The 24,341-nt window shown below is 41.8% G+C and overlaps 1 protein-coding gene across 1 annotated transcript in view; it reads left to right on the top strand.

Moving 5' to 3' along the window:
* Nucleotides 1-12,267: 12,267 nt before the first annotated feature.
* RFX8 (regulatory factor X8) overlaps nucleotides 12,268-24,341 on the top strand; it is a 33,012-nt gene continuing 20,938 nt past the window's right edge. Inside the window, exons 1-4 of the mRNA XM_086610134.1 lie at nucleotides 12,268-12,317; nucleotides 15,735-15,858; nucleotides 18,577-18,638; nucleotides 20,580-20,666. Coding sequence (XP_086466260.1) covers nucleotides 12,268-12,317; nucleotides 15,735-15,858; nucleotides 18,577-18,638; nucleotides 20,580-20,666 — 323 coding nt within the window. The remainder of the gene's footprint in view (nucleotides 12,318-15,734; nucleotides 15,859-18,576; nucleotides 18,639-20,579; nucleotides 20,667-24,341) is intronic.

The raw sequence follows: 24,341 nt of genomic DNA, 5'->3' as shown, positions 1-24,341 counted from the left end.
AAGGCTGCATTTTTTGCACTGAGTGCAAGACCTCTGCTTCAAGTCCCACTTTTTCTGCTGTACACAAATAGCAGCACCTGCATTTAAAACAAAACTTCTGCCAAAACGAAGTAGTGCACTGCAGGTGTAACTTTCACCTTGAAGAAGGGATAGAAGAGAAGTATGTCGCTTATGGCACAGTTGTCGTGATGTTCAGTGTGTGACTGAAAAGCCCATAGCTTTCAAACTGCTCTCTCAATAAAACACACTAGAGAGCACAGCTGGTGCCCATGCAGGCTGTACTTTGCTAGATTTTGTTGTTTATAAACATCTGTGGTTATCACATTGTCTTTCGTGAGCTTGGTATGAGAATGCCTGAAGATTGAACAATTATTTTGGTAAGTCATGTAGGTCCTCTCCTCTCTCATCTGCTGTATGTAAATGCATGGCAGCCCTATCCATATGGAAAGCTAACATTCAGCAGCCCTCAGTGGTGTTCCAAGCAGGGGTCAGGCAGTCGGAAGGCAGCAGACTTCCAGTATCCAGCAGCCTCTCCGTGGATGAACAGCAGGTGAGAGAGTGTGGTGTTAGCTGCTTTTGTTGACAAGTGGTAGTAACCATTCTGATTTAGACCCTGGCTATTCTGATCCATATTCGAATGCTTGTAATGTTACAGTGTGATGACAAACCTTTTGTCACATGTGCTCCTGCATCCATGAATGCAGCTGTGACCAAAAGGCACAAAAGGTACCGAAGGTAACCACTTACAATCTGAAAATTATTTGCTGTAAGGAGGAGAACCATTCAGGGATGTTAAAACAGTTTTAGATTGTTACCTAAAAGGGAAGTGCTCTTTTCTCTTTCTAAAACCTTGGGTATCTGGCCCAGTCCTATGGCGACTTCCAAAATACACCCTCATGTTATCCCTACTATTAAAGGGGAAGGGCCAGTTCTGAGAGTTGATCATAGAGCCATCAGGGCCTCGTGTTTGCTGAATTAATTTCCCCTACTCAAAGCTGCAGCATCATTTTATACAGGTGGATGGGCTTTCAATGCATAGCAAAAGAATACAGGTCAGCATAATTTTTGATCAAAGAAAAAAAAATATTTCCTGCTCCTTGGTTTTGTGTTTGTATTGTATATTTTTCCTCTACTGTCTCAAAAGACAAATATTGACTGAAGCCACAAGTGTAGCTGAAAATACTGTTCTCAGGATGTGGATTTCTCTGTACTATCAACCAGTTTGATATATATATACACATGTGAAGGACAAACAGAGCCAAAGAACATAAATCTTTGCATTTCATGGACTCCAAAGGCTTGAGCAAGCAAAACAGCAGTCAAGTGCCGTTGCCTTCAAATAATCTTTGAACTATGACCAACGTGTAGAAAGATATATTTCATATCAGTATCGGTATATAATGATCAGTATGATCACTATCAACTGATCATAATATAATGGTGAGTATAATATCTCTGAAATATACATACATATATATATAATATATATATTGTCAGATCAGTATAATATATCTGATCTAGTTAAAGATGTCCCTGCTCACTGCAAGAGGATTGGACTAGATGACCTTTAAAGGTCCTTTCCAACTCAAACCATTTTATGATTCTATGATAATATGAACAATAAAGAGTGGTATAAAAGACAGATAGGGACATGCAGAAGAGCAGCAGAAATGGCTTTTCCAGGGGTAGTTCTGTCCACAATTTGTTATGGTCTTAGCTGTACAACCTGTGCTTCACAACGTAATATAATATTTCATGACCAAGAGGGGCTAGATTTTATTCAGATCCCACCTGCACTTCCATTGAAAAGGAGGCCTTGACAGACAGAAGTAAACATTACCCCATCACTGAAGCTGATTAATAAAGCTTGGATTCTGTTGATGGAGAAGGATTGGCAGGAAATGTCGTTATTGGCAGAAAATGTGTCGGGCTCAAGTTTGCCAGTCTTATACCATGGTCACTGGATGGCGGCAATCTCCTCCGGCACAGCAGGGGTTACCAGACTTCTTCACTACTTAACGTAGATTAGGAAAACAACCTAAGACTAAAGAAACCAGTTGACCAATAAATACCCTGGAGGTGAGATGCTGAAGGTCAAATTCTGAGCCCAGTCTATAGCTCTATTGTATTTGAATATCAAAGCACATAGCTGAAGTATGCATAAGTATGCATTCATTCATTAATAAGGGGTTACTGTAGTACATTTTCTCCTGATCCTTTTTTCTCCTCAGCTCAGTACTTTCAGCCATGGTGAGGTCCCCAGAAAGGTCAGGCTGATGTAGGATGATAAAGTCGCACTCAGATAATGATGATGAGGCTTTCCAAAAAGCTCAGCTTCCATATGGGCTCATATATGAAACAGTCCAAATTTTACTGAGGCCTCAACCAGAAACACTGGCTAAACCCAGTCTCTGAGAGTTCTGTGTTCTAACAAAAGGATGACTATAGGGGCCTGATTAAAAAAATATGGCAAGTCTCAGTTGTTTCAAGACTATCAGAAGTTAGTGTCAGCAGCTGTGATTAAAAGCTATGTTGGCTTTGCAGGATGACGAGCAGCACCACCAGTGAGGCAAGCATTGAAAGAGGCTGCGCATACGCATTTTATCTTCTCTGCTTCAGAGGCGTAGGAACTGTTGCTTTTGGGGAAATGAACAAGTAAGTTGTTTTTCTCCAAGCTACAAAGCTTGTGGTTAAACCACACTGAGCTGAAAACGTAAAAATGTCACAAGCCTGCAAAATGCTGTTCACTGTCACACGTAGAATTAGCAACACTACTTACGAGGAGGGCTGAACAGACAAAATCTGACGTTGTATGCACCAATTATTTCTGCCATTGAACAGAACTTCCCAGGTCTTTATGCTTCGGGCATCTCTGCTAAAGTTGAGAGCGAGTCTTTTACATCTGTGCTAAGCTGCAGAAAAGTCTTTCTACTTTAAGAGCTCAAGCAGACTTCCCTGTTTTTAACCAAACCTGGATATTGCACCTAATAGACAACACCACCTCTCTATTTATCCAGATATTTTTAATCCATTAGAAGCAGTCATCCACATTGTTAGGTGTTTTATAATTAAAATGCACAAAAGAACAAGATTAACTGGCAGAACATGAGCAACTACTTACCCAAAAAAAACAGACAGGGCAAAACACCACATTTAATAATATTATTAATAATGAAAAATTACTTTAGATTTAACCATGCGCATCTTATTTCCCAACCTTTTATCAAAGGGTTTTTAGCATGCACTAATAGCTAACAAATTGGGCTTCAGCCAATTCACCATCATACACACGCTGAAACGATCTTCCTTTCTTTCAAACTAGCAGACAGTGAGTACTAACTCTTCTGTCATTAATGTGTTCGTCCATCCTTTATTTGAGGTTCTTCCTAATTCCTTTGATTTCTCCTTGAAGGTGATAATCCACTCTCTAATTTGAGTCGTGTCTTATCGCATTCATTTTTGCATGAGCAAGAAGAAAACTGAATCAATCAATCAAACCTGTGCAGAGCAACGCTAAGCACAGTAACTCTTGATTAAATCTCATTTTCAAAGTAGAAGTCGGCCCAAACAAAGTTAGCATTTCAATAATAATTAATCGCAGCAATAAAAAAAAAGTTGTCTTTTTATGCAGTTCTAAGACTGTGCTAAATTGCTCACTTGAAATTAGAGCTGTAGATGTGGCTTTGTTTTTTGCCTGTTAGAATACCACATTACTCTGGCCATCGCTTGTGCACTTATAAATCCAGCTAAGGAGATGACGCACAAGGAATAACACTACAAAACTTTGCCGATGGCTTCTGGTGTGTTTTATTGAGAAGTTTCAGAGCCCCAACTGAGCAGGGTAGCCCACCGTTTAAAGGAGTTGCTCAGGATAACGCTTACTGGGAGTTCTTGTAATTCCCAGCCAGGCTTCATTAAACTGCAGGAAAGGAGGCTTCATCTTGATACAGTTTTGTTGTAATATACTGTTTGTGTGCAAGGAACTATTAATGAAAGATGGCAGCTGAAGGAAGCCTCAAGATGGAATGGGAAAAAGGGGGGAAAAGTCATTTGAATGGAAAGGGGTGGTTGAGGGTTTTGGAGATAGGAGATTCCTTCAGAAGAAGTGGGGTGGCTATCCCCCTTCACCCTGCCTCCAATTAAAATTAAAATTAATGAACACATGAGAGTGAGCCAAAGGTCAGAGAAGAAAAACTTCTGAATATTTACCCCTCTGGAGCAGCTAGGTGAGGCTCACCTGCAAGGGACTTCATGGTCTTGTAATTGTTCCACTGCAGGAGTGCATTGCCCCTGGCCAGTCTCCACCTCCCCGTCCTCCCCACACAGTGGGGAAGAAAACTGGGGATGCTGATGCATTCCTCCAGATCTCATGCCAGTAGGGAGTCAGATTATGGCTGGAGGTCTTTCCCATTTCTCATGGGCAGATATTAGCTGTACGGAAAACAGCATCTAAGTTTTAGGTATGAAATGGGTGTTGCATAGGCCAACAATTTTCTTTCAATTAAGAAAAAATTAAAGATCTAATTTTAAAATATTTTTCTCTCTGGCCCCTAAGGCTTTAAATGATGGAAAATATTTTGGATTCTAACTTACTGTTGCAGAGTTGAAACAGGAATAATCCATTGTCTACTTGATTATTTTCAAGACAGTAGTGAAAATACATTATAAATATTTGAAAATTTAAAAGATATACTAAAATTAAACATTTGAATTTTAAAAATATTGCATAGTTTATGAATCTTAATTTGGAGGCTATTCTATCCAATAATAGGAAACTCTAATGGATGAATAATTTCCCAACATACTGCATAACAAAAAAGAACTTCACTGATAAATTACCATTTCATCTTGAAAGTTGCATAGCTGAGGGTCTTCAATTTATTTTCCTCATCTGTCAAAAATCATTTGGAAATGACAAAAGAAATTTTATTTTATCATATCTGAATGTACTGAAATTGTTAGGCATGTATCCACAAGTTACTGGCCTCTGTACCTTAAAAGTGAAAAAGTCTTTAAAAGTTGCCTAGATTTTCTTTTTTATACATGACATTTGGAAAAAGAAGTTTCTTTTGTACAGCAGGTTAGGATTTCCCATTTGCAATTTTTATTTTGTTAAAACTGACAAATAGGAAGATGGTGAAGAGGCATGACTTGTCTTGCACTGTGTCCTAAAGTTTGTTATAATCAGTTCTAAAAGTTTCAAAACTTAAAAAGTTTTAAATTTGGAACTAAATTATTTTATATGGATTGAAGTTTACAACATTTCTTTATTCAGGAAAAGGTAAATTACGACAAGTAATGAAAGAAATTATGTGGTCATAAGCGTAGCCATGTAAAAACTCATTTTGGCAAAACAGAAAAAAATTAATCAGTGGTATGTGATTGCTCTTAAATATTTATCTGCACGTTTTTATTTCAGCAAACATGATTCAGTTATTTTCTCAAAAGAACAAGGCTGCCTTTTGGGGAAACAGTAACTGCAGGTTTGAAACATGCTGCAATGCTGAACCTCTGTCTCTTGCACGAGGAATACCATAGACTGAGAAGTTCTGACGAGCCATCTCACATCCCTAGAAAGATTTTATTAAGGTTAGTCTGACATCCCATCCTCACATCCTAGGTTTTTCCCATTTTCACATCTTGTGGAAGTTCCTAAGCCTGGTCTGAACACAAAATCAGCAGTAGAAAGTATATTTTCTTTTATAAACAAATTTTGGCAAATTGCAAAAACTTCTTAAATACTTTTCCCGTCAAGACTGAGCTTCAAAGGAAAATTAATTTCAACTACTACAGGGTAAGGATTTACTTTTTTTAAATTTTAAAAAGTTATTAAGTTTTGTCTATTATTTTTCCCGTGGTTCTATCTTCCATGATGGAAGGATGCTCACGCTACCACTGTTGCAACTGTAGTTGCAATGAGGCTGCCACAGCAGAGCGGCTGTTCCTTGGAGTTGCCTGGTTCCGCATTTTAGATTTTAACACTCAGCAGTAATGTCATTCGAAAGTAAAGGGCAAAACCCACCTCCATACTCTGAAGCACAGAGGCACTGTGCTCTCCAGGTGGACTCCTGCTTAGTAACTAAGCAACCACATCCTCCCTCTCTAATTCACATGCACTGATCTTGCCAGAGGATTTTCTTTGGCAAATTTTACCTTGAATCGCTTCTAGATCTGCAGTTCATGTCTGAAACATTCTTGTTATGAAATTGTGAATTAATTTCTTCAGTGAATAATTGTAGGTCTGCAGATCATCTCCATTATGAACTTTGTAATCCAGATTAAAATTTTCAACTGGGAATGTATCTTCTGCAATAAATCAAGTAACGTTAATTTATGGCCCATGCATCTTTTGATCTATATTGATAGTTTTTTAAACTAACAAGTAGAGTGTGAATGTTAATTGTCCCACTGACTGTAATATTGCCAAGTTTTGTTTTACTTTATCCGCAAGGATTGTAATATTTAATTTTAATAAGAAATCGAAACAAAATCAACAGAAAATTCTGAACTGCCTTTTGGTGACCCAACATTTGAATTAAATGTTTGCTTCCCATGAATAAGTCACATGGGAATTCTCACAGACAAGCATTATGCTAGTAAAGCTTGCATGATCACATATTCAGAGAAAATAAATATGAAAGAATTACAACCACAGTTAAAAAGAAGTTCCTTTTTGAATGTAAATTAATATTTAGGGTATGTATTCACTCAACTCTAGCAATGTCAATAAATGTTCTGCTTATTTGAATGAAAGCCAAGCATGGACAAGTCACAAATGCTTCAGATGCAATTAAGGAAGAGAGTGTGCAGCAATCATGGAATAAATTAGGTTTCCAGGGATGTCTGGAGGTTGTCTAGTCCACCTCCCCTGCACAAAGTGGGGTCCTGGTGGATCTGAAAAACTGAGCTGGGTCCTGGGACTTTCAGATTTCATTATTCCTACAGTGGTTATGTGGTAATGCTTATTAAGTCTGTTAGGGATTTTCCTCTCTCTTCTGAATTTATTGGTAGTCTCAGATACAAATATTAAATGAAAATATCATTTATGTAACTATAAGCAGGGCATAAATCATGCTATCTCCTCCTACATTTTCTAGTGTAAAGGATACAACAAGGTTCGCAAAATAATAATAGGAATATAGGGCTTGCAAACATGAAATTTGGAGAACAGTTATACAACTGTATACAGTTTTAATCATACCACCTCTGACACTACATACACAGAATATTTCTTTGATGTGCCACTTTGGTCTGAGACATTCAAAAGGTAAGAAGACAAAACTACATCACTTATGTAATACATGCTTTACCTTCAAAGAACTATTGAGGCAGGATTTTTATTTGTTATAATAAAAATAATTCTCAGAGGAGATTAACTGTTAACTGCATCATCATTTAATTATGTCAAACTTATGCTGAAGCTTTCAACAAACATTTTCAGGAAAATCATTGCTTAATCTAGCTATCTAAGTGAAACATTTTTGCCTGTCATTTTGAATTTTTTTAAAAAAGAAAGCATCTCTTTTCACAGTAAAGTCTGTATTTATTCTGGTGGATGAAGGAGATGTTTCTTCTCTTTTCAAAATTTGTGTAGCTGGACTTTACCTTGAGCGTATTTCAAAGCTGCCCTTAATGCCATTCCTTCCTTCAAAACGAATTGATTCACTCTGTAAACATTCCTGATGGACAAATACAGTCAAGGGTCGTTTGCGTGTGGTCTGCAAATCAGGCACAGGAGCTAATGTCAGAGCTGCTGTTTGACCCACCAGCCTCTGAGACAGATTAAGCTTTTCTGTATGACTCACCATCTCTTTTATAGTAAAGAAAAAATATTTCATTTCTGTTCAAATTGCTGTAACATGAAAAACCTATTTCAGAGTTTATAGCACAGCCATTAATAATAAATTGTCCTATTACATAGAAAGTTAACTCCAGTGTACATCCAGGATGTAGAAAACAAAACAAAAAGCACAAAAAGAACAAATGGAGGAAGCACAATAAATTACTACTTAGACTTGGAAGAGTAAAAACACAGCATCTTCTGCCAAGCAGAAATGAAGCAGTTGCTTTCTCCTACAAGCATTACCTCAGCCATTTCTGGACAGATAGGCTTTTATCCATATCTCCATCTTCATGAGTCACTGTATAAATTGTTTGGCTGCCTCAAGTGGGTCTGAAGAGGGAGAAATATAAAGAGCAAGTGTCATCAGCACATGGTGGAAACCACAGTCCTCAGCTCCGTAGTCACCCTTCCAGACTCACTGCGTGTATAGAACCCTGTGGGATGTGTTCACACCAGAGTCTCTCAGGACAAGAGAGACAGAGCTGCTCAGGGAGACCCTGCTACTACGTGTGGCAAGACCAAAAGCAGACAAAGAACAGAGACACCTGGAAACGCTGTCATGGTACTGTCATTCTTCATCCTAGTCAAAAGTAGAGCAGTGGCCAACACTGCCCTGGGCAACATCTAGAATCAATGTCATACCAACAGAGACACAAGTGTTTCAGTTACTGCATGGAAGAGATTTCCACCCAGTCTCCTCACCAGACCCTCCAAAACCAGGTGATTTGAGATGATGTAAGGACTGGAGCAGTTGTCAGTGATTGTCCCCTGTCTCAAGTCACCAGACCCTAAGCCTTTCTAATGGCTTCACATCTTTCAAGAGATCTTAATCGTGCAATGATTGCTTTGTTTGAATCAGTTCATTCCAGTCCTGGCACGTCCTGATTTACATATTATTTTGTGCTCCCAGCTCTGTCATTAATGTTTAATGCCTTAATTCAGCCATCAATCCCCACTCAGCAAAAAGATTCAGCTAAGTACATATTTAAAGTTAAGCGCAGTCTTAAATGCTGTGCTGAACTGGGTTTTCATGCACAGAAGAGTTCACTTGCTGTAGGCACTTAGAAGAGGAATCTTCCTCTTCCTCATCTGCATTTATGTTGAAGTGTGTGGCTTGTGAAGGACACAGAGTTTTCTATAATGTCAAAGCATCATATTCAAGGAGAAAGTGGTTGCAATCCTGTTTTGGTTTTGCTGCTGCTCCAAATGTCTTGACACAATCACATATAATCTTTTGTATTTCCTGAATTCTGTCAAGTTGATTTATGTTAAATTAAAGTTTGAAAGGTAGCTAGGACTCTGAAGATCTCTCTTCACAGTAAACTGATCAGCTCAAGGCAATATCTGATCATTAGCATTATTCAGATCTCAAACAAAGGAAAAATCAGTAAATCTTTGCACAGATGTCATTGTGTCCCTGGTAGATCAACTAGTAGAGATAAAAAACAATCCAAACCAACAAAATGTACTGATTGATTTCTCAAAGCAGGATATTTACCCTTGTCCACCAGGACTCTTACTCCACCATTGACCAAAATCTTTAAACTTTTCATATGGAAAATTTAATAATATGTTGCTCCAGGGTCTTGGTTTGGTGGGTGGCGGGGAGGAATTTTGCTTTTCAACCTCTTTTACCCATTTCTTTCTACAGGACAATGAATGAAATAAATACCATAGAAGCCTTTTCAATTTTAGGGGAATACATAATTTACTATAGTCAAATATTTCCATTGCTTCTGATAGTGGTGGAAGCAGTAGTGCATTCACATACTTTCATGGCTGCTTTATAGATACTTTAGTGTTAAGTGCTTAAAAATCTTAGGAAGCACTTATTTTAAATATTTTAAGTGTTTGAGAGATGTTAGCACTTTACTATTCCTTTACAAGACAGCTGTCTCCAGCAAGAGCTCTTACATGGTCTGTTTCCCCCACAAGGTATCCAAATCTCACAAGGTATCCAAATCTCTTCTTAAATATGAGCAGGAGTGTGTGTGGAGTGTGAAGGGAGAGAGTATTCTGAAGAGGTAATTTCATGCTAAAGACATTCGTTACAACATTTTGGAGATATCTGTTACCTCAAAGTTTGACTTAAATTTGTCCTAAATATGGGTGAAAGACACAGGAAAGGAGCTTCTTTAGCGTGCCTTTTAATTGGTTCAACCATAATCCTAATTTTATGTAAAAATTTTATTCAAAGTGCATGTTTATCAAATAGCCTTTCATTTTACACAAGGAGGATGTCCATGACAGCAATAAACAGTTTTGCAACTTTCAGTTTATGCAAGAATAAAAACTTAGTAGAGTTTGACCTAGGGTACATCCACCCAGTCCTACCGACAAGATTAAATTGAAGAAGCAGATTTCAGGTTTTCAATCAAATTCTGTTAGCAGCTTGGTATTTAAAATCAGAATCCCCCTTCTCTTCCCCCCTCCCCCCCCCCCCAAAAAAAAAAAGTATTAGATTTAAATGAAAGTTTAAAGTGATGTTTTCTGAAAAACTGGAAAAACCCTACATCAAATAATATTAGTGTCAAGATCTGAGCAGCACACAGATCTGTCTGCCTGGTTATTGTGATCTGGAAATTGGGCAATGGAAATTCTGTGACCTGCTTTAAATCTCTCAAGCCATGGACAGTAACTGGACAGTTCCTTCGTGCATTGTTTTCTTCCTCTCATCAAAACTTTTCTGAGTAATAGGCGTTGTCCAGGGACTTTCTGATCTGCCGTGACTCCCCTTGCTTTCAGTCTGCCACCACAGAAACAGTCCATTTATCATTTTTCAGTTTTAGGTAAGTTGTAAATGTTTGGGTTTTTTTTTTCTGCTAAGGCATCTTTGGACCTAGGGAGCTTCACGAACTTTGTGGAGTTTCAGATAGTCCCAGAAAGTCAGCTGTTGGTTGTGAACCTTGAGAACTACAACCAGGACCGAGAGGCACACGCAAACATGCAAGCAAGCCAGTTGTTGAAAACTGGAGACGAGGCTTTCTCTTCCTCAGGTTACAGTAAGCGGAAGGCACTGCTATGACTGCAGCATGGACAGGCACGCCTGAGTCAGCAGCGAGTGTGCCAGCCATGGGCACGGCTGCGATCTCGTAGGTGCAGCACAGCCTTCAGCATCTACTGGAAAACCCACCTCAGAAGCTCTCTAAGTACCTACATGGCAAAGCCATATAGGTCTTATGGTTGCTGCAATATGATCACTGCTGGTTCTTATGACACATTTTAAAGTGACTGGAATAAGCTTTCACTCTGCAGTATTTGCAGGAGTATTTGCTGTGTAACCTGCAGGTCAGTAGACTATGGAGATGTAAAATCAGGCAGCAACCAAGAACTGTAACTGAGGGAAGCTTCCACAATAGGTTATTAAGTACAATTATCGATGACAGATTGCACCGGTTACAACGTGTATACTAACCTGTGTTTCAGGCAGACATCATTTTTGAGGCTTTGGTTTGGCGCCCTGTGAGTGAATAGCATCTTCCCACGGGGTTCTCAACACAGCACGAGGCTTTACAGATTAAAAGCAACATGTATTATACATGACATCTGTGTGCACTGCTCCTCAAAAGCAAGCCACATTGAGGGACTAGAAAACCAGCAACCTTCCATCATAAATTCCCCTCTCCTGGTCCCCTGTCCCCTACCCCTGCCTTTCATATTGCTGTCTACTGACACGTTGGCTTTGGCCACCTTGTCATAACAAAGCAAGCGAGCCAGTCTGTGTCATCCGTGGGTTTTCCGCAGCTAATTAACATTAAGGAAGCCATGGGAGTTTCTGAGAAGCCGAGCTCTGATGTAACCCAATCTCATCCACTGGGAAGCTTTTAGACGCTCCAGCCATACATAATTTATTCTTGCCAGTCACATGGCAGTTAAAGCTCATTTGGCATAATAGACACTTGCAATGGAAAAGTGCTTACAGGGTTTCAGCGGAGCAGACAGCCCTTTCATCTATCTGTGTCACAGAGAAATTAAACAATTACGGGAGTTTACAGCATTCCTGTAGAAAACTCTGAAAAGAACGTTTTAAAGGCACGCAAAACCTATTGAGGCAGCACTTGCACTCTTCAAAAATACTGCCGCACGATCGTCCATTTACGCCTCTTTCCAGCGCCTTTGTACTCCCGGTTTCCACGTCATTCATTCCCTCACCTGGCAGTTCCTACAAAATTCACGTTTGGCCGCGCAGGACTCGGTGTCAGGAAAGGCTGCGGGTCGCCCCAGCCCCAGCCCCGGCCCCACCGAGACCCGCCGCCCCCTCGGCGGGGCCGTGCGGCGGGCGGGGGCCGCCCGGGACGCGCAACCGCCCCGCGACCGGCAACGGGCTTCGGCAGCGGCGGCGGCGCGCGACCACCCGCCGCTCCGCCGACCGGTACCCGACGGCTCGGCCCGGCCCGGCCCGGCCCGGCACGACACCGCCCAGGATGGCCGAGGGCAGCTCCACCTCCCCCCTGCACCTCTCCATCGTCCGCTGGTGTGTGCTGCCCCCTTCCCTGCGGCCGGGGACCGCGCCGGCGGGGCGGCTGGGGAGGCCCCGGCTGAGGATGGCGGCGGGGGCGGGGGGGCGCGGAGGGAGGTGTCGAGGCTGATCTTCTCTCGCCGCCCACCTCCCCTTGCCGGGAGGCTGGCAGGACCTGCCGGGTGGGCTTGGTACAGGGAGGGCAAGAATCCGACTCTTAACACTTATTGCAGTTTCGTAGGACAAAAGCCTGGTTTGCTGTAAAGGCTCGGTCGTCATGGCAGGGCGTAAACGATGCCATGAAAGCAGGGACGTTTCCCTGAAAGTCCGTCTCCGGCCACAAGTCTTACTGATGTGGAGGTGGTTTGAAGTGGGGGAAAGGGGGTTTTGTCTCAGCCTACCCACTCGGTGGCATCCGGTCGCTGGGCTGCTGTCCACTTGACGTGATGCTGCAGTGCGGATGGTGAGGACCATCCCTAGCTGGACCACTCGTGTCCTGCGTGCTTCTACAGTGGCCGGTGGCACGCCGGCATTCAGAGCGATTGACATTTTCCAACTTTACGTTTCCATGAGGTGAAGGTAATAGTTGTCACCATCATTTTCTCGTGCTTTGAGAAGAGCATCACCAGCCGTGTGACAGCCAAAGAGAGACCGGGGTTACTTCCTGTGTTTCCCCAAGCACAGATGAGTCCAGCTAGTAAATAGTGTTGAAGCTTTGTGTGAAACAGTAACAACACATACAAAAGAACTTTTAACTTGACAGCAAGTAATCTTAAATCTTTTTATTCCCCCTCTCAGTAATACCTGAGCAGTGGAAGTTAGTCTGAGCTTTTGCTGTGATACAGATACTGCTACTTCCATTTTAAAAGGACTGAAGGAAGATTCATCCAAGGTCATGCAACAAGTTTGAGACACTGCGTAAAAATTAATCATAAGCAATTCTTGAATGGATGAACTGAGGGTTTTTTTCATAACAAAAACCTTCTAAATCACCTTTTCATGTTTTGAAAATTTTTAAATATTCAGCTTCATTTTGTGATTGGTGCATTGTCAATAACTAAGCAGATTTTGGTCCAGAAAGGGTTTAACAGTAGACTTGCAAACCTGTATAATGGCCTGGCTCCACGGGTTCACATATAATGGGTGGCAAACCTCAAAACCTGGAGCTCATGTGAGGTTCTAGGACGGTTCAGATAACAAATCCCACAGAAAGTGTGGCTAGGAAGTAGCAGATAAATGGAGGAGGTGCTTTTTTTTTAACCTCCATCTTCCTCCCTTCCCACTCTTTCCTTTTGATTTTGTTATGTTTATTAACAGTTTTGTTTTGATGCATGCCATGAACGCTCAGGGTTTGAGAACCTAGGGGCTAATAAGCAAAAAGATGAGCCCTGTGTTCTTTGTGTGGATTTTTTTTTTTCCTGATAGACAATATTTTTGTATTATGTGTCAGTGCCGAGAATGCGTTTGACTTGTTATTTGAAAAAGACTGGCAGTTTAATAGACAATAAATTCACAAAACGAAATTCCCAAATATTTTGTCACTAAATAGTTAAATGCTGAGGCAAAACTATTGGCAGAAACCAGCTACCGAAGCATGAATTAATTTCTGCTGCGCTTCCAATGACTCTTGTGGTATTATATTAAGGATGAATTTGGACTTAGGTTTAATCTCCTCTGGGATTGTGCACTTATGAAGGGTTTTGAGATGGTTGCTCTAAAAGAAACAAGCATTTCTGCCTGCTGGGAGGCAGGACTTTTATGTAGAATAAATTTCATTTATCTTTCAGCCCCATGACAGGAAATACCTCATTAGCACAGCAGATCCCCCACCTTCCATACAGGTTCCTGCTTAGGTCTAGCTGTGAAGCCTTTGCTATTGGGTGGTGGGACTGGGGGTGGTGAGGAGCTGGCAGGGAGCCCAGCACAGCTCAGCCCCGGCGCTTGGCAGCGCCAGCGTCTTGGGTTGGTAGGCAGGAAGAGGAGCTACGAGAAGGTAACAGCGAGGCATTTCAGGGCCTTTTGCTAGGGAGAGGGAAACCTGGGGGAGGCAGGCAGCCTTCTTCCCTGGAAAAAGGGGAGGAGGCGTAAATAAAAGGTGAGGTAGACATTGTCAGGGTGCACCGCGATAGTCTTCTTGCTCAGTCTGTTCTAGCAAGCCAGTTTGCCCAGACTGGCAAGACCTAAGATTGGTTAGATTATTGGTTAATCCAAGACCTTATCTGCTATCTACTGCCAATACAGCTAATAGAGAAAGATAAACATTGGGTTGCCTGAAATCAGGCTACTAATAAAAGAGAGAATGCTGACTTAAAATCCAACTGTTTTATCTCACCTGGTGATTAGGAAAAAGTGTGCTTTCCCAATCAACTCGATTATCAGTAAAGACACAGTGAGTAACTGGCACTGTGCTGCACTAGCATTCAGCTGATAAATTAATTAAATATGTATAAATAATTTGGTATAACGGAAGCAGAGTCAGAGTAAGAAAACTGTGTCATACGATCAGTGTGTCATGCTTTGAAAATTAATCTCTCTGCTTCTTTGCTCCAGCTTTGCTCTTGTATTTGTAGTGCAGGAGGCTATTATCTTCTGACACTGAAACCGTTGGCATTATCTCATAATTAAAGGTCTTTTTTTTGTTGTTTTCTGCTGAAGGTAACACCTTAGGCTAAAAAATAACTAAGTTTGTGTCTTCCTTACTTTATTCACAACAGTAGTTGCATTTACTTGAGTATGGCCATTCTGGTAAGCAGGATGAGTAAGGAATTTGGCCAAAGGATGGCTATTTAAACCCCTAAAACAGTTTCAGTCCTGGCAGTTCTGTTACATAGTAACTGTAATTTAAAATTCTGTTCTCTTATTAAACTTCTGCTAAAGTCAGTGAGGTTGTATGAGAACAGAATTTGGTCCTTCATCATTTGTGCACCCTCCATCCCAAAACATCATTGCACATTTTAGTTGGAAAAATGCACTATACCCCACGTCTTGGATGTAGTGGAGACCTTTCTAATTAGAAGATCAAAGTTACATCCTTTGATATAACAATAGTTATCATATGAGAGACGCTAATACTTTCTGCATTGGTGTTAATGTTATAATGATATTAGTAAGTTGTATTTTTTTATTAAAACAATGAAATCTAGTTAATTTCTTAGCAGAGCCTCACATGACCTCTCTTACACTTTGGAAACAAGGAAAGTAGAACTTTAAAAGTAAAAAACAAACATAGAAAAAAATATATATGAAAACGTATTTTTTTTCCCCAGAATACAGATTAACATTAAAGTAGTAACTCATTTTGATTCTATGCTTCTATAAATTCAGAATAACTATTATAGAATTCACTATAAACCTGATGAGCTGTTAACATCACAATCTTACAATTCTTTCTTCGAATTCTAACATAAACCAATTGATATTTTTGTTTTAAAGGATAGCTGATAACTTCTGTTTGTGTGAAGGATCCACTGTACCCCGTTGGCTACTATATGAATTGTATATGGAAAGCTGCAGTCAAAATTCCAAGTATGAAGTAAATTCATCCACCTTTGGAAAGGTACAGAGTAGATAGGGTATACAAGATAAGAAATAGAGACACCTAAACAGAAAATCTGATGATCGAATATACTCACTGCAGATCAAAAGAGATTAAATAACAGAGAAGAATGATTATGTAATATATTAGGGTTTTGTCTTTTCTAATATATTTCTGGTAAGCCCTCATGTAGACACAGTTATACTAGAGAAAAGAGTATTACCTGTCACGGAGTTTATTTTCTTCAGAGAACTGGTGTATGTTATACTAGGAAAGATTTCTTTTGCCAATATATTTTAGAAAGATTTACCAGGGTAAACAGCGCATTCTGTCCTTAAAGTTGTTATATAATTTTATGCTTTCGTTTTTAAGTATACTTGGGGAGATTTTGCTTCAAATACACCCTAAAAAAGTTGTTGCAGAATCATCCAAGCAAAACAAAAGCAGATGTAGAACCCCATCTCCTTTAAACAGTTCCACTTTTCTAATACGTGGAGGTTGATACAATGCACAGAGCAATTACCGCTTAGAAATCCCAACTGCAGCAAACACAGCTATTCAACTTTACTTAACAAGGTAAGGAAGAGAAAATGCCTTGTGATTATTTGTTGCTCAAGACTTTTTGTTCAGAATTTCCTGTTTTTACTGCTAATATTATTCCATTAGTGCCCATGGTAAGAGCTACTAAGCATTGCTTTAACAGAAAACCAAAATAATTTAAGTAAAAGTCATACCTGAAATCAATTTCAGTTGTGCGGATAACTTTGTTTTAGGAATCATTTATCTCAATTTAGTTGAATCTGATTTTTTTACTGGGTAAGTTAAATCTCCCTTACTTAAAATTAACATTTGAATGAGTGATCCAGTGTCATTTATTACCATAGCCTAATGGAACATCATCCATCAGCCAAGCCCACGGGTAGAATTTGTCTGGCTCGGCGTAGATGTCTGCTGTGAAGCTAGTCACCTTAAAATCTCTTGGTAGAGAAATAAGTAGTTACATACGATTCCTCTTACCCTAAATGAGTCACCTCAGGCAGCTCAGATGAAATGTGCCATGGAACTGCCTGGTTTTCTCCATTGACTACAGAGTCTGCAGTGACTAGCTTAGACATCTCTACCTTGTAGCCGTGTAGGTAAGATTGATCCCATCCTGTCTGCACACTTTGAGGTGCTCCAGCGTAATTTAGTTGCCAACTGTAAGCTAAGCCTTCTTGTGGTTTAAGTTACTGCATTTTACTTTTAAGTTGGGGCAAGGCATGGATGAAGCATGAGTCTGGTCAGGCAGAAGAGCTTGGCTGATGAGCCATAGCTGCTATAGGTTGGTGCTTGCAACTGTTTGCTCACAGCCTTCATCGATCCAGCGCATTGCGATGCAAGTTAATACATCTCAAGTGAGCAAGCTGGGGTGCAACTCCCCAGTGGCTTGAAATGGTCTGTCCTTCTGCAGCAGGAGGTGGGACGGTACGGCAAAAGGCTGAGGAGGACAGGAACTACAGCAGCCCTCGTTTAAACTAGGGGTGCACATGTAATCAGTTACCACAGCTTAACTAATGAGCTGAGATATTAATAATTCATCAAGCAGTAGTAACCTGACTGCATTACATGAGTGTGGACTGTAAGGACTTTTGCAGTCAAGCTTTGTGTGAATCAAGCTGTGGTGATTCAAGACACTGCTAATCTCATCTGCCCTATCACTCTGCCCAAATACAATGCTGTTTCTGTAGAAGAGGCAGTGGGAAGGATTGTGCGTCTCATGCTACAGAAGCTCCAGTTTCATAGGCAGGAAATGAGATTATGCTAAAATACCAACTTAAGAAAGGGAGTAGCCAGGATGGGTGCACGCAGAAACGTGCAAAGAACAATATCACTCCAACACCATTAAGACTGGAGATGTACATTAGTGTGAGTTGGGAAAATTTGTCCTTTAGCAGCCCTTTGGACCAGCAAAGTACGCTTTGCACAGGGTCCAGGCTTTGTGTTGCTGAGCCTGGGCTCTCACTGCTCTCCTCACTGCTCGCTAATGTTGGGTACTCGACCCTTGGTTCCTGCTATACAGAGAATGTTAGCTCCAGCTGTCCTAGGTTAGTCTCTGTCTTTGCAGGACACCTCATGCAGAATAATCGTAGTGAAGAGGATTATTACCCTGACAGTATCTTATTACTCTGTAGGGCCTAACCTTGACAGATGCTGCGTGACCTCAGTTCACATTCACCACTGCGGTGGTCAGGAGATTGCTTTGCAGCTTGATGATTCAGGTCCTTTAAAAACAGATAAGTCAGGCCCTATCCTGCAAGTACTCCTTGCAAGAGTGAGTGGGTAGATGGAGTCCCTTGTGTGAATACACCCTACTCAAATGAGTAAGGCTGACAGGTCTGGCAGAGTACTGGAGAATCACGGCACCTTTGAGTTCCCCTGGCTGATATACCCCACCTGACTGCGGGTGGTCTCCTGGTGTGTGCACTGACGGTGTTTCACTGCAAGGTAAAACAGACGAGTCTAAAGCAAATCCCTACCTGAGGGAGGTAATCCCTAACATTACTTTGCTTTTGATCCACAAAAGTCTGATCGAGTTCGGTTCAACATTTACCATCTGAGAGGTATGTAAGAACAGGTATTAGCCTGCAAATGATGGAAAGCAAAAGAACTGATTAAGGAGAAGAAAATGTAGCAGATATGTTTTTGCATTTTAGAATGAATTTTCCAAGTATCTCTAATTTTCTGTTTGTTTTTTTTCAGCTTACTCGGTTAGTTTTCCCGGGTCTGAGTACAAGAAGGCTGGGCACAAGAGGGAGTACCAGGTATTGGTTTTGCATTCTCTGTTTAAAAATATTATTTGTAACTGTTCTAATAAAATTTAAAAATGGCTGAATTTTCAGCTCCAGCACTGTAATACAGCAGCCGAATTGTTGGTTGCAAGTCTGTACTCCATCGCAAGTTCCAGAGTGATTCATAATGTCACCAAGTACATTAAAATAGAGTCAATTCCACAAAAAACACCATGCCAGAGCTGCTTTGGTAGGGCATGAATTCCAGATCAGGCTGGTTTTTAAAAAATTAGCGCTCCGATTTGCACTGGCTATTACAGCATGGCTTGCATGAGGCATCTGCCAGACATCAAAACCTTACTCAAAGCTCTTGAGACGCCAGCTCAGGAAAGCCCGGCTCCAGGATGCACGGGGGTGGTAGCCATGATTAATGTCTGTGTTGTGCTTTTCATCCTTGCACATATTCATGGGGTGACCCAGCATGTACTGGTGGTTAATGGAAATGTTGTAAACAATTTCAAACCATTTAAATCAGACCACCTCAGATATTCCTCCTTCAGCCTGGAGAAGAGAAGGCTCTGGGGAGATCTTGTTGCAGTATTCCAGTATATAAAGGAGGCCTACAAGAAAGCTGGAGAGGGACTTTTTGCAAGGGTGTGTAGTGATAGGACAAGGGGCAATGGCTTTAAACTGAAAGAGGGCAGATTTCAATTAGATACAAGGAAGAAATTTTTTACAATGAGGGTGGTGAAACGCTGGAACAGGTTGCCCAGAGAAGTTGTGGATTCCCCATCCCTGAAGGTGTTCAAGGCCAGATTGGATGAGGCTTTGAGCAACCTGGTCTAGTGGAAGGTGTCCCTGCCCATGGCAGGGGAGTTGGAACTAGGTGATATTTAAGGTCCCTTCCAACCCAAACCATTCTGTGATTCTATGACTCTATGATTCTGTGATTCTATGATTCCATGATTCTATGATTCTGTGATTCTATGTCCTTTCTTTTCCCTTCCCTCTCTTGGTCTAGACCACAGAGAGTTCCATACTCTCTCACTGAGTCAATGTCCAAACCTACAATCACACTCGGAACATTCAGACTGTAAAAAGAGATGTTTTTAAGGGCATTGAGATGCAGTAATTTTACAAGCATTTTGAGTAGCTGTCAAGTACTGGTTTTGAGAATAACGTACCCTTACTTGATCTGTGATTTTTCTCCACTAGTCTGGACTTGCTACCAGCTTGATCCGGCAAGATCCTTTATTTTGGGAGTGCCTCACCGCAGACACTCCCAGGCTTCTCCTCATAGCTGGCAGGATTTGGGATGGTGCGTGATAGCCCCCAGCCGCCATGCTCTCTCTTCCCATCAGCAGAAGGTTACCCTCAGTTGGCTGCTAGCGGCCCAAAACGGCTGAAGCCCTCTGACTTCCCAGTAACACAGTCTGGGAAGAGCCAGCTGGTAGCACCTGGGTAGCAGAGATGGTGATTCTGCTGCTCGCCGAGGTTGGGATAAACTTTACAGAAGGTCTGGTGGGTTCCTCAGGTTTTAGCTCGCCATGATCACCGATGGACCATCCAGTCCCTAAGCTACTGTGAATGGCTGTGGAACAACTGCACTAAATCTTTTAACCTCCATGGGATACAGGGACCTCTGTCAGCTGACACTCTAGTTCCTGACTTCTCTAGCTGTCTTGTACAAACCTGTTGCACCTCGTTCACTGGCTTAAGTTTTTTTTGTTTAAAAGAAGGTATCATTCCAGGGCAAAAACTGTTAAAAAGAGTTTGTAAACAGTTTGTGCAATTATCTTCTGTTGGGGAAACTAAAATCTTGAAGAGAGTTAAAAAAAACAAATGTAGCTTTTTTACTTGCTCTTTTCGTGTTTAAATAGGATGGCAATCTGCTTTCAAAGAGGAATATTAATTATTTGCTGACTTGTTGAAAATCATATGCTTGTCAGTTCATAAATTTTTTTTATTTTCTAGATATCATTATGGTGGACTAGCTATCAAGAAGAGCTCTTCCTTTTATGCACGCTATTGTTCTCTTCTGTCTGAAAAGAATCATCTCAGGTTTGTTTTTTAAATGTTTTAATCATAAAATGTCACATGACCATCTATATATTGTCTGTATATGAGTCTGTAAATCATCTGTCAAACATTGACAATGGTATTATATTTTTCTTATTATTATACACACTATAAAAGTGGTGTGCCATTAAGTGCTGTGGCCTAATAGAGAAGCTCCATTTTGAAAACTTGCCCTGCCTAATCGAGCTTCCTTGAATTGGGCATTTGAGCCATGTACCTCTTAAGAATAGGAACTCATGCCAAACCTAAAAGAGGAATTTAATATATTGACATTCTAACATGCAATCATATTATCTGGGTGTTTTTTCACTATTTGAAACAATGAGGCATGTTACTTTGAAAATATTACCTTCACTTTGTTTTAAAATTTCAGATTTTAAAATCACTCCTTGTAAGGGAACGCCAATGAGAAAATATGTAAGATGAGTATAAACTGATTGCAAAAATTAAAAGTCTGAAAATAATTGATGAATGTAAGATACTTTGGCACACTAAATTGTAGACATGAGCATGTTCCAGTTGTAGGCAGGTGAGGAAGAGTTCTCATGGTTAAGCTCATGTCTGAGATAAAGAAACCATAGGCTTGCATTCTCCTCAGAAAAAAAGGAACGGAAATGCTGCCACCCCTTTGCAGTTTTACATGCCTTTTAAATGCAAAGAAGAAAAATAGATGCAGCCAATGTCTTGGACTTTGGAGACCAGGCTCATATCCTCAGTATCTTACAGACTTGTAGTGACTTTAATGTGCGTATGGATAAATTTTATGCTTTGGTTTCCATTCTTCTACATGGAGATAGAGCGTTTTTCTACAGTGTGAATGTTAGAGGGATACAAGTCAGCCTGTTAAGCACCTAGATATTCTGGCGATGATGAAAGCTGTTTCAGTGTCTGTCATATGTGACATTATAGTTACTTAACTGAATGCATGCTCTGCAAGAGAATGGACCCAGAGTTCTATTGCCTTCCTCCATGGATTTTACAGCACAGTAACGTTGCAGAAGTCCTTAGAGTGATGACGGTAAAGAATGGGACAAAGCAGAGGATCAAGTTCTGCAGATGATCAAAAGGCAATCAGTTGTTGTGAGACCAAAGAAATTATTCATAGGCAACTTCAGGCTTGTTTCCCATGAGACCCTTACTGAAGGACCTTCTATCCAGGGATGGGGCGGATTTGTCTCCATGGGGGAAAAGGCTTCTTGCTACAGAACTAGCTGGGATCGTCAATAGGGCTTTAAACTAGATGTGAAGGGGGTGGGGGGCATTGCCAGGCTTGGAGGAACAGCTGAGGACGGCCCTCCAGTGTCTGACGAGAGGAGTGTAGGCAGGTACCTTCGGCCTGCTGCCTCAGTGAAAGTAGGGGGTGATATGTGTAGTAAGGGGCAACACACAAGTTGCCTTGAGGTAAAAGAAAATCCCAAAAATAACGGCTCAGGAAATAAAGCTACCCCCCCCCCCAGGGGTGCGGTGGGCTCGAGAGCCCAACTTACGTGCTTCTATACAAACGCACGCAGTACGGGCAATAAACAAGAGGAACTGGAAGCCCTTGTTATCCGGGGAAACTATGACATAGTTGCCATCACTGAAACATGGTGGGATGACTCGTATAACTGGAGCGCTACCATGGATGGCTACAAGCTCTTCAGGAGGGATAGGAGAGGTAGGAGGGGTGGCGGGGTTGCCCTTTATGTAAGGGAAGGTCTAAACTGCTTAGAGTTAAATGTTGGGGACGACTTGGTGGAGTGTCTGTGGGTGAAAAATCAAAGGGGAGCCTATGAAGGCGGATATTGTAGTGGGAATCTGCTACAGGCCACCCTATCAGGATGGTGAGGTTGATGAACTATTCTTTAAACAACTGGAGGAAGTCTCGAGCTCACTAGCCCTTGTCCTTGTGGGTGACTTTAACCTACCTGATGTCTGTTGAAAGTATAACACGGCAGTCAGGAAACAGTCTAGGCAATTCCTGCAGAGTGTGGAGGACAACTTCCTATCACAACTGGTCAGTGAACCGACTAGAGAAGGTGCTCCGCTAGACCTGCTGTTTGTGAACAGAGAAGGTCTCTTGGGAGATGTGAAGGTTGGAGGACGCCTGGGGCATAGTGACCACGAGATAATAGAATTCTCAATTCTAGGGGAAGTTGGGAGGGGGAACACTAAAACGGCCAAGCTGGACTTTGGGAGAGCTGACTTTGGACTGTTTAGAAGTCTGGTTAATAAAGTCCAATGGGAGACAGCTCTCAAGGGTAAGGGGGCGCAGGAGGGCTGGTTACTACTCAAAAAGGAAATTCTGGAGGCATAGGAGCGAGCTGTCCCTGTGTGCCGGAAGTCGAGCCGCTGGGGTAGAAAACCAGCTTGGATGACAAAGGAGATTTGGGAACACCTCAAAAGAAAAAGGGAAGTCTATAAGTCTTGGAAGAATGGGCAGGCATCCAGGGAGGAATACAGGGAGGAAGTTAGGGCATGTAGGGAGATAATCAGGGAGGCAAATGCCCAACTGGAACTTAGACTAGCCTGCTCCATAAAGGACAACGAAAAGTCCTTGTATAAATACATTGATAACAAAAGGAGGGCTAAAGATTACCTCCAGCCCCTACTGGACACAGGGGGTACGTTAGTCACTAGGGATGAGGACAAGGCTGAGGTCCTTAATGCCTTCTTTGCCTCAGTCTTTAATAATAAGGTCAGTAGTTCCCAGGTGACCTGGCCTATGGTGTCTGAGAGCAGGGAGGGAGAGCAAATCGAAGCTCCTGTGATCCAAGAGGAACGGGTCAAGGATCTGCTTCATCAGCTGGATGCCCACAAGTCTATGGGGCCTGATGGTATCCACCCAAGAGTCCTGAGAAAGCTGGCAGATGTCATTGCCAAACCCCTGTCCATTATCTTTGGGAAGTCTTGGCTCACTGGGGAAGTTCCGCTGGACTGGAGGCTGGCGGATGTTACCCCCATTTACAAAAAAGGGCGGAAGGAGGATCCGGGGAACTACAGGCCTGTCAGTCTGACCTCGGTGACGGGCAAAGTCATGGAATAGGTTATCCTGAGTGCTATTAATGAACACATACAGGTTAACCGGGTGATCAGGCCCAGTCAACATGGGTTTATGAAAGGCAGGTCTTGCCAATCAAACCTGATCACCTTCTATGACAGGGTGACCCGCCTGGTTGATGAGGGAAGGGCTGTGGATGTAGTTTTACTTGACCTCAGTAAAGCCTTTGATACAGTTTCTCATAGTGTTCTGGTGGAGAAACTGATAACTGCTGGCCTGGATAGGCACACCCTCCTTTGGGTTAAAAACTGGCTGGATGGCCGGGCCCAAAGAGTGGTGGTAAATGGGGCTAAATCCGGCTGGAGGCCGGTCACCAGTGGGGTTCCCCAGGGCTCAGTGCTGGGTCCAGTTCTGTTTAACATCTTTATCAATGACCTGGATGAGGGGATTGAATGTACCCTCAGTAAATTTGCGGACGACACCAAGCTGGGAGGCTGTGTCGATCTGCTCGAGGGTAGGGAGGCCCTTCAGAGGGATTTGAACAGACTGGATCGTTGGGCTGAGGCCAATGGCATGAGCTTTAATAAGGCCAAGTGCAGAGTCCTTCACTTGGGGTATAAAAACCCCAAGCATCGCTATAGGCTCGGGGAAGAGTGGCTGGAGAGCTGCCTGGCGGA

Source organism: Tauraco erythrolophus, chromosome 1 (assembly GCF_009769465.1).
Source record: "Tauraco erythrolophus isolate bTauEry1 chromosome 1, bTauEry1.pri, whole genome shotgun sequence".
Lineage (NCBI taxonomy): Eukaryota > Metazoa > Chordata > Aves > Musophagiformes > Musophagidae > Tauraco > Tauraco erythrolophus.
Note: the sequence above shows the minus strand (reverse complement) of the source record. Positions and strands in the feature narration are given on the sequence as shown.